The following is a 17,825-nucleotide window of genomic DNA, read 5'->3' as shown; positions in this document are numbered from 1 at the left end:
TTGTTTTCAGGTGTTTTGCTACGTCTCAGATATATATATGTTATTATACTTTACAAAAATTTTATCAGGAATGCAAAACAATAAATACGCTGTATATTTTTGAGCAATAGAAAATTTGTTCTTGTAATAATGGAATTGCTGGGGTATTATGAAACAAGGAATCTAGCAAAAGATTATGACAAATTTCGTCCGCCTTACTCTCAAGAAGTTGCAGAAAAAATTATGAAAGAGGTACATTTGCAAATTAATTCTTCTGCACCATTTACCAAATTGGGAAAAATGTTGGATGTAGGCTGCGGAGGTGGTCAGGCTACATGTCTGTTTTTCCCTTATTTCGAGTCCGTACTGGGAATAGACATAAGTGCTGGCCAGATTTCAGTTGCAATTGAAAAGAATAATGAGAAAAACGTGCAATTTCAATTGGTCAACAGTGGAAAGTTTCCTCTTCCAGATAATAGCATTGAATTTGTTAATTGTGCAACTGCTGCTCATTGGCTGGATATCACTCTGTTTGAAAGTGAATGTGAGAGAGTATTAAAACGTAACTGTTGTGTGGCGTTATATGCATATTTACATAAAGAAGTTATCGATATGGATACAGGAAGAATCTTAGCATTGGAGCACGACTATCGTCAAGCAATACGAGTATTCTTTAAAGCAATTTACGCTCATCCTCGAAATCGTTTAGTAGAAAAAAGATATGAACCAATTTTTGATCAACTGGCAAATCCTACTAAGAGATGGGTCGGAAACATTACTTTCTTCAAGTATGACACTTTTCATACTTTTAGAGGATATTTTGATACAATCGGAGAATATCGTAAAACAATGAATAATCGTGACAAAGATCCTATGGATGAAATGATGAATCGAATAAAAGAGATATGGGAGTTAAATGATAAACAGGACAATGAAATTCAACTTGAAGTTATCTATGAAGTAAATACAATCATGTTTCATAAAGAGTAGCAAACGCTGCTCAAATGTCTGACATACTCTAGTGCTGAGAATCACAGATCTTATTGTCTTACATATTTCACACAGTCAGTGCAGAAGTTACCCAATCAATAGTGCAATTTGTTACGTTTTAAATTAAAAGGCTTATTTTACGATATATATGCGAATCCACAAGTTGCCTCAAATATTGCGTACCAGATCATTTGTAAATATAATTCAACAAAGTATTTTTTTTAAGTATCGATTTCCAAAAGATTAACTTTATCTTATCTAAATAAGATTGATATTTCCTTTTTGCAACTAAAATTATAGACCTTGTCGGAAAAACGTTTTGTTGCGCCTCAGTTTGGTACACCCATGTACTCAACTGCGGCCGCTTTTCATATTACACATGCAATGAAGGTATCGTGCTTCCGAGAATCAAAGTTTACGTTTTGAATATAATACTTGGTTAAATAATCATCTTAATTAAACAAACGAAGCTCAATTACATTTATCATCTTCACCTATACCTATTTTGTAATTTTAAATTAATTTGCTAATTTAATTCAATTCAATGTTTTGAATACTTACGACCTACAACGTGATCAATTGCATGCGCGTAATACACATTTGCAATACATACAATCGTCGACAACCTTTGTTGTTTCAGCTACACTCTAAGAATTGTTCGGTAAATTTTACCGTCATTTTAGGGGTAAAAAAATAAAAAATCGTCTCGGTAAACCGATTCACCAAACAATGTCGGTCATATTTATCGACATAGGGGGCGTGGCGTTAGTCGAGGTTGCACGCGCTCACTAATAAGAGAGGGCAGCCAACCAGATGGTATATTATCACGCGCCGTTTTTGGTTGCTCTACTCCCTAATTTTTTCGTTCGTTTGACGAATTCCAGACTTTTGGACTCTGACAAGACGATATAGCCTACGTCAGTCGACAGCAGTTATATCTTAGTTGCTTTTGTTATTACTAAGTTGGCAGTATTTCTGTGAGGTAATTCAGTAATGCCAGTGTGGGTGATGTGTTGTTTAGTGCTAAATATTATTGTATTGTTCAGTGTGATTGTAGTACAGTAGTAGGTCAAGATCTGCCGTACCAAATTAATCTATTCTGCTATACACAGATACAGCTATATCAGTACAAGGTTGGTTAGACTAGCGTACGTCAGTCTGTCAGTACATTCATGTTACAGTGTTATGTCTATGGATACCTAATCCAGCCTGAACTTGATTCGTATTTCCAATAAGTCCCAATTTTTTGTCAGTACTCTGGCAGTCTGGTACCAGGGTACTGCAGTAAAGTGACGAATGCAGGAAGCTGGGGAATACTGGAATAAAAATACAATATGCCATCTTGCCATCTTTACAGATCTAGGCTTTCTGACTTCGAATTGTCGGTGTCTAATTACTGAATGAAAATAAGGGAAAATGACATCTCTCTGTCTATACACTGAGACATCTGTACGTGGAACAAGAGACTGGGAAAAGGGCAGACTGGCAGAAGGGTGATGTTAAACCATCATTCTGTTACTGTATCACAGCATTAATACACTGTCAGACTGTAGCTCGGAGAATATGGCTTTGAAATATACAGGTATCTTTTAATTATATAATTATTCACTGATCAGATTTATATACCTAATTTGAACATATTCGATATTACATATTCAAAAATTGTTTCAAGATTTATGACAGTACTGCAGTATGGGGAATGGGGATAATTAAATATTTGATTTAGGCCAGCCCAATTTACTGGTGCATGCTTTGAGTTTGTGAAATTAAAAATGTACATAAATTAGTCATTATTAAATGAAGTTATATAATGAAGTTTGGATATGGATACACTTCTTCTCAACAGTGGTTTCTCTTCTAATTTATGAAGGCATGAACAAATTGTCAGCCACAACACTGGACTCTGAAAAATTCCAGGCTTGGTCTTCAAAAAATTTGACATTCTTGGATTTACTAATGTGTTATTTCAAGGAAGAAGAAGTATTTGAGGTTGGTTATAATGTTAATTTTTGAATTGCAATAAAAGATACTTTGTCATCTGCTTTGGTAACAAGTATTTGGTATGTCAATTTTAGTGAGTATTAAATGTTTGATTCCATTTGAATATAATTTCAGGTACCATTTCCATCTGATCTACAAAATTTGGCAATATACTAGAAAACTCTTTATCGATTGATTGCCCACAGATTTTTGCCAAGTGAAGACTTAAAGAAAATATGAAAGTTTATAGAAAGGTGGGATATTTTAATGACTGCTAGCTGGTACACGCTAATAAATAAGATTTTCAAATTTTGGATGAAACTTCTTGTACATTCCATTTTAGACTTGGAGATATGAAGAGGAAAGTGCCATGAGTTCGTGAAAGCAAGTGGATAGTGCAATACATTCAGCATGCTGGGAAAGATTAACCCGGAAAGACTTCCCATCTACCAAGACCATTCTCTTCTCGGGATATCAGGGACTGTCAATAGAGACTTGTTTAAAGTGACTATAAACGGACACCCTACCAGCGAAACTTCTTCAACGAGAAGTTTATGTCTACTCCGCGTTGCTAACTTTTCACTATACAATTTCTCATTTCATTTCACGCTTACATTTATTTTATAAATAAACTTTGTTACCTAAAATAGTCTGTGATTTTCACTGATTATGTCCTTTAAAATGTAATGCCAGGATATCTACGGTAATTTTTACCGGGTTCTGAATGTAAATTCACCTAATTTGTAATGTAAATTCACAGGCTAGCGTCGGTAAATATTACTACGTATTGCCGATGGAAATTACCGGATAAAACCTGTGAGAATTACTAGGGATATCCTGTGAAATTCACAGGTGATCAACAGCGATTTTACCGAAAATTCTAGTAATCTTTACCCTAAATCACATTAAAATTTCACAACTGTATTCCTGTAATATGTAATGCCAGGCGATTACCGGTAAATATTTCGTAGAGTGTAGCTTTGAACATGCATCAATCTTCCGTTGGGAGCAATTACTACACAGTAGCCTACTATGAAAAATATTGATCTACAAGATTGTTATTTTGTATTTGCAGATAAAGGCAATGTTATGCCTATCCTTAAACGCATTGTCAAAGCCAACTTCAATTCATAATTATGGATTTACGATAATCTCAATTTGTGCAGGGTAAAATTAAGCATATCATATCTGAAATAATAAATTATTTTATGAATCGTTCCCAAATATATTCTAATTCCTTCATTTGCTTCATACTTTTATTGTTTAGAATATGCAATCCACTCTTATTTAAACCGTTTATTCGGAGATAAATATACGGTATGTCGTGCAATGGACTAGAAGAATAGATCATATTCCAGAATCGGATTTAGCAAAATTACGTGGGAAAACATTATTATCTATTGCTGTCTTTTTTTTCTAAAATATATAAATGTTATTGTTTTCATAAAATATTTGAACATTCTAACATCGATTGATATTTCCCAGTCACTCTATGCTGTTCACACAAATAGCAACATGAAATAAATTTTAAACTGGACTTGCATGTTGATCACCAATAAATCAATCAATGCCGTTTTCATGACCGATGTATATTTGTCACACAAATAAAAGTACAATATTGAGGTTTTCATTACAATCTGAACGATTACAGAGTCAATAAGTCAATAACAGTCGACTGTCTAGCATGTAAATTATGGAATAAAAATACAGTGAACAAAGTGGAAGCGTAATTTTAGGTTGACTTATGATGTAAATTTCATTTTTGAGCTCACAATTGTTGTCCATATCCAGCAAATGTATTGGAAACTATATCACTTTAAAGGCAAAAATGTGTTACAAGTTGAGGGGTGATGAATAAATTTCAAAATTGATTGTTTTATTGAAGAGAGAGAGAGAGAAACGTCGTATCTGTAATTTATCTTCATCCATCTTCAGCGAATAAAGAAATCTAAAAACACAAAACGTTCATGGAAATAATATCATGTGTAACGTGTAATATCATGTATATCAAGTACTAGTTAGTTAGAGTTTGTTAACCTATTGGCGCCTCATTACCTATCGATTTTAACCGGTAAGTATGTTGATAGGTATTTGTCTGTTAGATGCTCGCGGTATCTCACGGAAGCGAGATTGAATCTGCTCCAGATTTTGCATGTGCAATCATCATATCTCGGACCAGAAACCTATTGATTTCGGGCGAAATATGTCGTATAATTAGCGAGTTATTAATTAATTAGTGATGGGACACAAGGTGTCACTATGGAGTAGGAGCGCTGTTTTGGGGATCCCCTAACTTTCGATCGATAAGTTTTCGGTCTCTGACCGATATTCTCGTTGTATATATTGATATTAATGAGTTGTTTGGACCATCAGGTAAAGTCTTCCTACACTTGAGATGGGAGGATTTACTGAATTTGTTATTTATTCATACTATATGCAAGGTTTCTGTCGGGTGCTAATATTTTGTATTTATAATAAGTTCGTTTCATTGATAGTTGTAAAACATGTGTCTCATATGCTGCGTTCCGAAGTTATAACGCCCTAATGTGTAAGCATAAATCGTTGGTCAATAAGTAACGTTCATTAACACAATATAAATATTCAGCTCAATGAGAGCTAATGTAAATGAAATATTAAATGAAAGGAAGCAATTGAAAATTTTGCTTTCCGTTCATTGAAAAAAATTGTGTCAACTTCTAGTATATTCAAGAATTAAATTGACATCGTTTTTAGTTTAGGTGACATAATTTAGAAACTCTGAAATGTGTTTACATTTATAAAATATATAAGTTTAAATATTTTAAAATATTGGCATTTTTTGCGAATTTGTAGTCATGTTGAAGCACCACACGTTTTGAATAATTCGACTTTAAAATCCCATATATAGGTATTTGTCTTTATTTCCAATCTTTCTTTATATATTGGGAATAAAATGCCCTATATGTAAAAGTATTTGACATTATTGTATACAATTCAATAAATATATCCATGCCTCACTACCATGTGCTGAGTTATCTGAACAAATTGCGCTATACTCACTAGAAAGTTCAAGAGTACGAATATATCGATTATTTCTTTTGACATGCATCCATGCACTGCTCGATTGAACGAAAGTTATTCGTATTTCCGTTGCATCCACCGTATTCAAACTTGATACATTCGCTCATGTAGGCATCGTAGTAAAATCGCTCAAGTTTTGCTTTGCATTGGCCCTTTTTGGCTGGTGCAAGGCAGTCAACTAAAAATATCCAAAATTAAATCAAATATGAAGTTTTACATCTTAGTTCCTCTATTAAAGTTTTTATGAAAATACGCACTCGGACATCGCACAGAGCATTCGTGTTCCGACAGAAAATTATTATTGTTCCCTTTACATCCTCCGTATTGAAATGTAGTGCATGTTTCTCCATCGTAGTACCATCTCTCAAAATTAGCTTTGCATGGCCCTTTAACATAGGGAAGGGAGCAGATATCCACTTCTGAACAAATCACAATCGTTAAAAGTATTGAAAGATTTATCAAGTTGCGATTTGGAAAATAAATCAAACTTGAACATAAATGCCAATGCCAACAAGCAATATGTATTTATGCTTCGCCAGTTGTCTAACTAATTATTCAATCTCCGTATATATTCTTATTTCCTAACAATTGGTCCAAAAAATTCTTCTACAATAACTTTGAAATTAAATAAAATATATATTTAGATTTTCAACATTGCACCATCAACATAGGCATAACATAACATACATAACAGTTTTCCAAACTTATATATTTAATATTTGGGCGTTCAATAAATTTCCATGTAATTCCCAGGCTATATTAAAAAACGGCAAGTATAACAAAGTATTAAAAATAATTGAGGTAATACAGATAACAAATACAAACGTTACCTTCTTCCATTGTCACCTGTACCTGCTCCAGCATGAAACAACACTTTGCCAATGTCATCAAAACAAGACAGGAAGTAAGATACAGATTCATTGTGCCTCAGTCGGTATAATTCTGATAAGACCAAATACTTGAACAACAATTTATATATTGCCTGCAGGAAAAATTACATATATATATAGATAGGATATATTTTATTGAGTTTTTCGTGATCGTTCAAAAAATAAACTGAATCAAGCTTTTCAAGAAATAGTGATGTATGCTAATCATTGACCGTACATTTACCCATGTACATTTGAACCCACGTGTATATCCGCGGGTTCAATCTATATGCGGGTACTAAAACCCGTGGGTTAGGGTCAGTATGGGTTCAAATATTCTTAAAACAAAACAAAAAAATCCCATGTGTGCAATAGTATGCAAGTGCAATTGTCGTGGGTTCAAATGTAATGGAACCATGCTAATCTATTACACTTAAATTTTTTAATATTAATTTGGTGAAGTGTAAGTTGATGTAAGTGAGCAGTGTAAGTTGATAAACGGTAAGCAGATTGTTGGTTGTTTTCTAGTCTGGTTTTATTAATATATACGACTCACATACAAACACGTCGGTACCGTCTTACTCAGAACTGTCTAATGACATTGTAGAATAAGTTCCACTTTGGAATTTTTTCAAATAACTTCTTGACTTTCAAAAGCTGCTTGTTTACCTTGCTATATCTATCTGAACTTATTCGGCATAGTCAACCACCAGTTTCTGGCTTTTTAGCAGTTGTAGAATTTAATGTAACCTACTTTATGTTGTTGCAAACGCTGTATTATTTCCTGTCTCATTGACAAATCATGGGATCGAATATACACGTACATTCTTTACGTACGTCCACACTGAGTTCATCATTGAATGACTAATACATTTACGTCATTCGTTCAGGACCTTTCAAAATCTAAGAATAAAACTGGTTATAGTTTGTTCAAATATCGTTATAAGCCAAATAAAATCATGACACAGTTTCATCTAATTAAGCTGGTTTGCTAGGCTGGTTGCTAAGTGTGCTATTCCCACGAATACACATACTACAGTTTCGTGAATCACACGAGCACGACAATATTTTACAATCTTGTTTTGTCATTCCACTCTCACAAGTCTTATGCGAAAACTCGATGCGAAATAAGAAATTCACAACTTTTATTGTGATTGTCTATTGGAAGTTTGTCTCAGACTTCGGTCACATCACATGTCACCTATCTTGTGTTTGTATACTGTCCACGTAAAATGGCAGGAGAAATCTTGAACCTGTTTAATTTTTATAGGTTTCATTTTTTATCGTATTTATAGGGTCCATTAACTGTGGCTTGGTGGATAACGCCAATTTGGATAGGCAAGAGTAATGATTTCAGACTACTTAGTAAGCATAGCAATGAATCAACAGAAAGAAATTATCAAAGCACAGATATGAATGCGTGATTTGGTGGATGAATAAGCAGGTGACGTGTAATTTCCGGATTTTAATTTACGTTTCATTTCATAAAGGTGAATGTAAATCACATGAACTTTAACAAGAAAACATTTAAACCAGTTTACAAAGACCGTTTCGTGGTTTTTGGATATTACAATTACCCACCGATCAAACTTCACACACATCGCCTGAAACAGTAAATCGTGGGTTTTACCTGGAGGTTGGCTAGCTTTGAGGAAAAACTTGACAATCAAAAAATTCATACTCTCCTCTATTACAAAAATTGAGAACGTAACAGATTGAAGGTAATTGTAGATGTTAACCATACACAATTTAATGTTGTTTCAGATGACGCGATAGATTTGCTGTTAGTTGGGAAGGAAACGGAAACTCGACAACAATGTACGATACGGGCGGTTGTGCACGTACGCAATGGCGCGTCTATGTGCGACTTTAATTAAAAGGAAGATTTCATGAACACTAGTTATTTTGTAGTTGAGCTGTGTACACATAGCATACAATGGTAATATTTATCAATAAATTCATGATTTTCAACCTTTAGCGATATGTGTTAGTAAAGGTTTATTGAGTTTGCCACCGTACGCAATTTCAATATTAATATTATAGGCTACAATAGGTATCAATTTACAATACAATATGATATTAGCTTTGGGAAATCGGATATTCAGACTTGTAACAATAATCTGAATGATTAGGGTATTGTCACATTAGACTTAGAAACATCGTATACTTTAGTATAAATTATTAAGCCTTACTTTCAGGTTACAATTGCAGGAAATTTCGAAATAATTCACCAACCTAAACACGGCATAAACTCTGAGTAGAAACCTCTGAGGGGTTTAATTTATTCTGAAAATTGATGATCACATTTGTTACCTAACATTTGTAAAATCAAAATATCATTCGTATTGTCCACCATTTACAAACTGGCGTCAATGGAAGCAAAGAAATCTCTTAGTTCCTTCATTGTTTATGCTTCTCACAACCCTATGAAACCCGTCTCACTGGGAGCAAGAAAAGCTGCTGGAAGAGTGTTTGGCCATTATTATACGTTTCACTGTTTGTGTCAGGATAAAAAGCTTTTCGATACTTCAGTCAAAATATTGAAAAATTGGATTGAATTATTAAAACAAGCATTCAAATCTTCCTTTAACACTGACTTGGCCGTAGTTTTATCCAAATACGGTGTAGAAAATAATGATGTTGCAGCGTATATCGATTCTCCAAGCACTGTGGGTTGTCGAGACAAATGCCTAGAACTATTCGAAACAACTGACGAGAAATCATTCGAAGAGGAATACAAATGGATCAAGGCTATACAAAATGATTTTGAAATGCTGTATAACGGCCCTACCGCTCTTTCAGCTAATATTTCTTGAGCTATTTCCTAAATTGCTATAATGTTATCATTGAATATTTTTGATTTTTTCCGAAGTTGTTTTCTAATAGTTAAAACATTTTATTTTTGAATAACATAGCTTTGCTGTCAACTTTTGTTGTATATATTGAATATGGTGGAATATATTATTTGTATGCTAGAATATATGGACACAGAAGTCACGTTGATTGTGCTATACTTTGACTGAATAGTTAAATAATGGTTACATAAAATTGGACGCCAGAGGGAGGGGTAGAATTAGTGAATATTGTATTGACGGAAGTCAAAAGAGTGACTTTGAAAAATATTGATATCTTTGTGAAAGATTTATTGGAAGTTGTTAAATATATAAATGTTTCATACTTGATTAAAATTAAATTATTTTAAAATTCTATAGAAAAAAGAATATTTGTTTTGCATAATTAGGGTAAAAAAAGCTGAAAAAATCTTTAACCTAGCATATGTATGTATTTTGCACTGCGCAATCCCGTAAAAGCATTTGTGAAAAAGTGTGAACAGCATAAAAAATCGAAAAAATAATGTTAGTCTTCATAAGTCTTTTGTTTTGAATACAATGCATACTCACTTTATCAAAACTTACAAAACAATGGAAGGAAACCAACCCACTCATATTTGCCTACTTGGTTTCGATGAATTATTCCAAGTCACTTCCTTTTTCACAGATATCAGAAAAAAATACTGTGTTTCTCGAAAGATCCTATTTTCGGATATATGAAAATGCGTAACATTGGGTTGGGGATCATGTGTGGGATACGAAGGTGTGGCACATAACCATTTTAAACAATACAGATGAGCAAACCTGTTTTAAAGCAATTTTTGGGGAAAATACCTATAGATCACTACCTCACTATTTCGAAATATATACCGGTGTCAATGTGGTGCATATTGCTTATTTGTACTTATGACCTACTTATTCTATGGCATTCCAATTGACCTCTTCACACAGTGTTCATACGCGATACCGTACTATTTTATTATACTAGAGTAATGGGGGTCACCGAATAAGCGCATTGCATATTATGTTCTTGTGTATAACTGCTAATAAATGATCCTTCGTTCAAAGAACTCAATTACGGATGTAGCACAACATTCGACAATATGTCATCTTGAAACAGTTCGTTTTCATTTCTTTTGATAAGACTTTTTGAAACAAGGCTCTCTAAGAGAAGAAGTATAAGCTGTGTAAACAAGAGAGCAATGCTTGAGTATATGGACACAGAGGCCGCGCATAGGTAACAGCATAGATAAAACTGAATACCGACATGAAAATCAGCAGACAAGCGTGACAAAATAAAATGTTCCCATATATCACAAAAAGAGGTCCATCGAATTGAAAGAAAACAGCAAAATCTTGAAAACCTATATAGAAATGGAAGTGAATTTGAAAAAAATACCTTAAAGTAATGAGCATCTGACAATATTCTTTTGAGTTGTGAGTTGGAACTCAAATTTATAGATATTTTGTAGTTGATTTAACAGAATTCGTTGGAAATCTGATAAAAAAGGAATATTTGTTCGGTTAGTCATAGTAAACTCAAAAAGCTCGAAATAACATACTGCCACATTTAAAGGATTTTTTGGAAAGTGTTTTCCGTCCCATGATTTATTGTGGGGAATTGTAGATGCAAATTATACGCAATTTATTGTTGTTTCAATTGACGCAATGAATTTACTGTTGGTTTGCAAAGACAACAAAAACTCGACAACAATAAGCGATGCGCGAGGCAAGCAAATGTTCACGTGCGCAATGGCGCCACCTATGTGCGACTTATAAATAAGAAATTTTCATAAACACTACACATTTTTGTAATTGGGCTGTGCACACATGGTAGTGGTAATAGGTATCAATAAATTCAGTATTATTATTCAGTATTTAGTAAAGGATTATTAAGTTAGCCATCGTACGCAATTTCAACAGTAATACTGTGACCTACACTGGGTATTACAACCTAAACACATTTAAACTCAGAGTAGATACCTGTCATTGCTTCAAACGACAAGATAATTTCTTTTGATAAAACTCTCGCAAGTACAATACCGGTTTTATTCTACTCTGTTGATATTGAGCTTGGGTCGTTTGACGTCTAAATAGTCTCAACTCAATATTCAAAAATGACATACTCATAAATGACTTCATTATAACTTTGTATATATATACAGCATAGAGACAATAATGGGCTTGTTTTATTATATAAATTATTAATCTCATTTGCTATTTACTATTTGTGAAATCAAAATACCACTCGTGTTTTTTTGCTACAGATGAATATCTTTACTGACAACGAAATTATGGAAGAGAAAATTTTCTTCTACGACAGGCCTTGCATAGTTAAAGAAAATGTAGTTTTAACTGATATTTTCAATTGTAAAACATTTGCTTGGTCATGGTGCGTTACACACAGCGGGGTGCGTCATACCGCAATAGTATTTTACTTGGATGGAGTACCCAAGTACACGGTGAACTGGACCCCTGAAAATGGAGTCAAATTATCCAATCTTTTATTTGAAGTTAAAGGTCAATTGGTGTTTGAAGCAGAATTTGAGAAAGACCGTAAAGACATTGAATATAAAGAACCTATTCAATCGATGGATGTTGACGATGAATTTAAAATGAAAAACATTTTGTCTGAATTGACCATCTTTCGCTTCAAGAAATATTTTAACTTTGACGTAAACGGGAATGCAGAAAACTACGATCTGGTGGATTGTAATTGCAGAGATCTCGTCGAATCGGTTTTATGCAATATATTGCGTGAAAGCAACAAACCGGAATTGATGGAAAATCTGGAAGAAATACAAATAACACGCAATCGTTTCTTCGAGTCCACTTTTTATAAAAAGGCGTCAGAGAAAGCAAAGAAGTACCTCGATGCCATCATTGTTCACGCTTTACACAATCCTATGGAACCCGTTCCTCCAGAAGCAAGAAAAGCTGCGGGAAGAGTATTTGGCCATTATTATACGTTCAAATGTTTGTGTCAAGGTATAAAGCTTTTTGATCCTTCTGTTACCATATTGAAAGATTGGATTGAATTATTAAAACAAGCATTCAAATCTTCCTTCAACACTGACTTGGCGGCAGTTTTATCCAAATATGGTGAAGAAAATAATGATGTTGCAGCGTATATCGATTCTCCGAACACTATGGGTTGTCGAGACAAATGCCTAGAATTATTCGAAACAACTGACGAGAATCCATTCGAAGAGGAATACAAATGGATCAAGGCTATACAAAATGATTTTGAAATGCTGTATAACGGCCCTACCGCTCTTTCAGCTAATATTTCTTGAGCTATTTCCTAAATTGCTATAATGTTATCATTGAATATTTTTGATTTTTTCCGAAGTTGTTTTCTAATAGTTAAAACATTTTATTTTTGAATAACATAGCTTTGCTGTCAACTTTTGTTGTATATATTGAATATGGTTGAATATATTATTTGTATGCTAGAATATATGGACACAGAAGTTGATTGTGCTATACTTTGACTGAATAGTTAAATAATGGTTACATAAAATTGGACGCCAGAGGGAGGGGTAGAATTAGTAAATATTGTATTGACGGAAGTCGAAAGAGTGACTTTGAAAAATATTGATATCCTTGTGAAAGATTTATTGGAAGTTGTTAAATATATAAATGTTTCATACTTGATTAAAATTAAATTATTTTAAAATTCTATAGAAAAAAGAATATTTGTTTTGCATAATTAGGGTAAAAAAGCTGAAAAAATCTTTAACCTAGCATATGTATGTATTTTGCACTGCGCAATCCCGTAAAAGCATTTTGTGAAAAAGTGTGAACAGCATAAAAAAAATCAAAAAAATAATGTTAGTCTTCATAAGTCTTTTGTTTTGAATACAATGCATACTCACTTTATCAAAACTTACAAAACAATGGAAGGAAACCAACCCACTCATATTTGCCTATTTGGTTTCGATGAATTATTCTAAGTCACTTCCTTTTTCACAAATATCAGAAAAAAATACTGGGTTTCTCGAAAGATCCTATTTTCGGATATATGAATATGCGTAACAATGGGTTTGGAATAATGTGTGCGATACGAAGGTGTGGCACATAACCATTTAAAACAATACAGATGAGCAAACCTGCTTTAAAGCAATTTTTGGGGAAAATAGCCATAAATCACTACCTCACTATTTCGAAATATGTATATGTGTCAATATGATGCATATTGCTTATTTGTACTTATTCTACCTATTCTATGACATCCCAATTGACCTCTTCACACAGTGTTCATACGCGATACCGTACTATTTTATTATACTAGAGTTATTGGGTCACCGAATAAGCGCATTGCATAACATGTCCTTGTGTATAACTGCTAATAAATGATCCATCGTTTCAAAGAACTCAATTACGGATGTAGAACAACATTCGACAATATGTCATCTTGAAACACTTCGTTTTCATTTCTTTTGATAAGACTTTTTAAAACAAGGCTCTCTAAGAGAAGAAGTATAAGTTGTGTAAACAAGAGAGCAATGCTTGAATATATGGACACAAAGGTCGCGCATAGGTAACAGCATAGATATAACTGAATACCGACATGGAAATCAGCAGACAAGCGTGACAAAATAAAATGTTCCCATATATCACAAAAAGAGGTCCATCGAATTGAATGAAACAGTAACATTTTGAAAACCCATATAGAAATGGAAGTGAATTTGAAAAAAAAACTTAAAGTAATGAGCATCTGACAATATTCTTTTGAGTATAGATATTTTGTAGTTGATTTAACTGAGTTCTTTGGAAATTTGATAGAAAAGGGATATTTGTTCGGTTAGTCATAGTAAACTCAAAAAGCTCGAAATAACATAGTGCCACATTTGAAGGATTTTTTGGAAAGTGTTTTCCGTCCCATGATTTATTGTGGGGAATTGTAGATGCAAAATATACGCAATTTATTGTTGTTTCAATTGACGCAATGAATTTACTGTTGGTTTGCAAAGACAACAAAAACTCGACAACAATAAGCGATGCGCGAGGCAAGCAAATGTTCACGTGCGCAATGGCGCCACCTATGTGCGACTTATAAATAAGAAATTTTCATAAACACTACACAGTTTTGTAGTTTTATCCGAATACGATGCAACAAATAAGGTTGTTGTAGCGTATATCAATTCTCCAAGCTCCAAGGGTTGTCAAGACAAATGCTTAGAACTATTTGAAACAACTGACGAAAAATCATTCGAAGGGGAATACAAATGGATCAAGACGATACAAAATGATTTTGAAATGCTGTTTCAAGAATCTAAATCGCTTCCAGCTAATATGTCTTGATCTATTTCCTATTTCTTGAATGGCTCAAATGTAACATAAATATTTCTTATAGACGACAGTTGAACTCAAATAGCTAAAGTGTTATCATTTGAGTGACATAGCTTTGTTGTCAACTTTTGTCTTAAAAATTCATTTTTGTATGCTTGAATATATGAACACAGAGGTCCCGTTGACTGTGCTATACTTTGACAAAATAGTTTAATTTAGGCTACATACAATTAAACGCCAAAGGACGGGGTAGAATTAGTAAATATTGTATTGGCGTAATTTGAAGGAGTGAGTTTGAAAAAAATATAAGTAATGGACATCAGGCGACATTCTTGTGAAATATTTATTAGAAGTTGTTGATTTTGTAAATGTTCCATGCTTATTACTAGTACTAGGAGTAGTCCATACTGGATTATTTTGAAAATTCTGTGAAAAATAATATTTACTTTGCTTTTGAGGTAAACTCATTAAAGCTAAAAGCCGTTGTGTATGCAGTTTGCACGACGATATACACATAAAGCATTTACAAAAAAGAGAATAAACAGCATGAAAAATTTGTCTTTGTGTTTTTGTTTTGAATACAATTCTTAAGCACTTTATCAAAACGTGCAAAACAATGGAAGGAAGCTAACCCACTCATATTTGCCCACCTGGTTTCGATGAATTTTTCTGAGTCACTTCGATTTTCGCAAATGTCGAAAAGAAAATATTGTGTTTTTCAATAAATCATATTCTCCGATATAGGTAAATGCGTAGCATTGGGTTGAGAATGGTGTGTAGGAAACGGAGGCGTGTGGCACATGGCGATTATACCGAACAAAACAGGTAGGAAAAGTGTTTTAAAGCAAATATTTTTAAAAAATGAAAATAACTAACGAAAAATTTTGATATAAATATATAAACATGTATATGTCACTTTAAAACTTTCGTTTTAATATCTTCTGATAAGAATTATTGAGGCAAGGTTATCTAATATAAAAACTGTAAACTATGTATTCATGAAGGCAAAAGCAATGCTTGAATATTTGACTAAATAAACCGCATAGGTTACGCCTACGGTATAGCCATAACTGAATACCGACATGAAAATCAGCGACAAGCGTGATGAAATTAAGTGTTCCCATATAGAACTCTGAGTGAAAATTAAAAACCGAAAGTAATGGTCATCTGGCTCTATTCTTTCGAAATTATGTGTTGGAAGTTAAAATTGTAAATGTTTTGTAGTCGATTCAACTAGAATTTTTGAAAATTTGATGAAAAAGAATATTAGTTCCTCTTGGTCATGATGAAATAAAAATAGAAAAAAACGAACATTAAAAACAACATACGTGTGCATCTTGCATCGCGATCAGTACAAAAAAGCATTTGTAAAGGGGAGTAAACACAATAAAAGAACACGCACTATTAAAACGTGAAAAACAATTGAAAGAAGCTAACCCATTCTCATTTGCCTATTTGGTCTTGATGCATAATTTGAAGTCACTTTCCTTTCCACAAATATCAATCAGCCATGGAACCTTTTTTTATCAATCGATGAAGGTTTTGTCATATATGGTACATACTAATCAGAGTAACTTTAGCGAAGATTGTTTGAAGCAAAGTTGGAGGGACAAATGAAGTCGTTATAGCGAGAAAATTGCGTTATGTAGTTCCCCATCCACTGAAACGAACGTTAAACACAAAAATAAGACTTGCGTGTTTCATAAAGTTTAATTTGGTGATTGTTCATAGACGAAATTTATACGGCCAGCTTACTGCCGGAAATTTGTTTAGCGGCCTAGTAGTACATAAATTTGCCGACCCCTGAAAATTTCGTGATACCAAGACTAAGTACGATAACGTGATGAGATCAAACATGTTTAATATTGGAACTAAAGCGACCTATTTGTTCAACTCACTGGACCGTAAGTAAAGAGCAAAATTGATTTAATGTGGATGCATATTAAATTAGTCCAGTCACATATTATCCGTTCTTGGATTTTGTAAATTGATATTTTCTGAAACTAGTTCGAAAAATCAAGTTTTGTTGTTTCTCGTGGTATCAGCAATTTTAGCTAGAGGAAGATCGGGCTATAAAGACTTCCCAGATTCAATTATCACAACTTTTTATTGTGATATCCAGCACCTTATCTTGGTTACTCTTTAAATTTGATATTTTGGTATGAAAAGCTATTGAAACTTTATCCTGATAGTTCTAATTGCGGTGGATGACGTCGAAGTGATCAAACGTGACACTTGAAAAACTCTCGTCTTCCAAAACTTATTAGTACATTGGATAGTGGGGATGAAACACCCATGCTACGGTAGCTTAATGAATCTAATTATGCGATTTATATTCTTCAATGCATTTTTCGATTTTGTTAATAGATTTTGTTGTTTGATTGTGACTCATTTTTTGTGTAGCGTTTTCGTGCAATTTTAACTTCAAATCTGGACAGTACTTATATTTTGTTACAAGTGAATGATGTGACGTTCATTCCAAGTTGGATGGAGTTGTTCTTTGTTTCAGAGTGGCCTCAACTGTTGCGGGGCCAATTCAAAACAAATTGCGGAGCTCAGCATGAGTAGATATGAGGTTTGTAATTTAGAATTGAAATTTTGTTACTACAAAACATTTCATTTGCTTTTTTTCGTTTTAGAATTCAGATGAACGACGCAAAGCAATTATATTAACAAAAATTAACATGAATATGATCTATAGCGGTGGAATTCAATACTGCACAGTCACAACAAAAATAAGCGCAGTCTACGGAAGGATGGTGCTCACTGCCGCAGCATATGTTGCAATGCCGCGAGACCTGCCTTGTATCTAATACATGCC

At 33.5% G+C, this 17,825-nt stretch overlaps 2 protein-coding genes and 2 long non-coding RNA genes across 5 annotated transcripts; 3 read left to right on the top strand and 1 right to left on the bottom strand.

Annotated features, from left to right (window-relative positions):
* Positions 1 to 969, top strand: LOC144421955 (putative methyltransferase DDB_G0268948). The gene has a single exon (XM_078111584.1). The coding sequence runs from the start codon at positions 130 to 132 to the stop codon at positions 967 to 969; it is 840 nt and encodes a 279-aa protein (XP_077967710.1). The 5' UTR covers positions 1 to 129.
* A 1,387-nt stretch (positions 970 to 2,356) lies between these two features.
* On the top strand, positions 2,357 to 3,921 carry LOC120327274 (uncharacterized). The gene is made up of 4 exons (XR_005567512.2): positions 2,357 to 2,551; positions 2,840 to 2,958; positions 3,085 to 3,203; positions 3,293 to 3,921. It is a non-coding gene; the product is annotated as an uncharacterized LOC120327274 (long non-coding RNA).
* Positions 3,922 to 4,519: 598 nt separating this feature from the next.
* Positions 4,520 to 7,453, bottom strand: LOC120326817 (inter-alpha-trypsin inhibitor-like). Of its 2 annotated transcripts, XM_078112150.1 has the most exons (5): positions 7,435 to 7,453; positions 6,840 to 6,991; positions 6,267 to 6,425; positions 5,989 to 6,187; positions 4,520 to 4,897 (listed from the first exon to the last, which is right to left on the bottom strand). In XM_078112150.1, exons 2-4 carry the CDS (start codon positions 6,928 to 6,930, stop codon positions 6,018 to 6,020), a joined length of 420 nt encoding a protein of 139 aa, XP_077968276.1. In that variant the 5' UTR covers positions 6,931 to 6,991; positions 7,435 to 7,453; the 3' UTR covers positions 4,520 to 4,897; positions 5,989 to 6,017. The 2 variants fall into 2 exon arrangements, with proteins under 2 accessions (XP_077968276.1, XP_039249097.2); XM_039393163.2 differs by lacking the exon at positions 7,435 to 7,453 and having other exon boundaries at positions 6,267 to 6,428.
* Positions 7,454 to 8,152: 699 nt separating this feature from the next.
* On the top strand, positions 8,153 to 9,875 carry LOC120326814 (uncharacterized). Its single transcript, XR_013475208.1, has 3 exons — positions 8,153 to 8,322; positions 8,643 to 8,817; positions 9,077 to 9,875. It is a non-coding gene; the product is annotated as an uncharacterized LOC120326814 (long non-coding RNA).
* The last annotated feature ends 7,950 nt before the right edge of the window (positions 9,876 to 17,825 follow it).

This window comes from Styela clava, chromosome 4 (assembly GCF_964204865.1).
Source record: "Styela clava chromosome 4, kaStyClav1.hap1.2, whole genome shotgun sequence".
Taxonomy (NCBI): domain Eukaryota; kingdom Metazoa; phylum Chordata; class Ascidiacea; order Stolidobranchia; family Styelidae; genus Styela; species Styela clava.
This window is presented reverse-complemented; position numbering and strand designations above follow the sequence as displayed.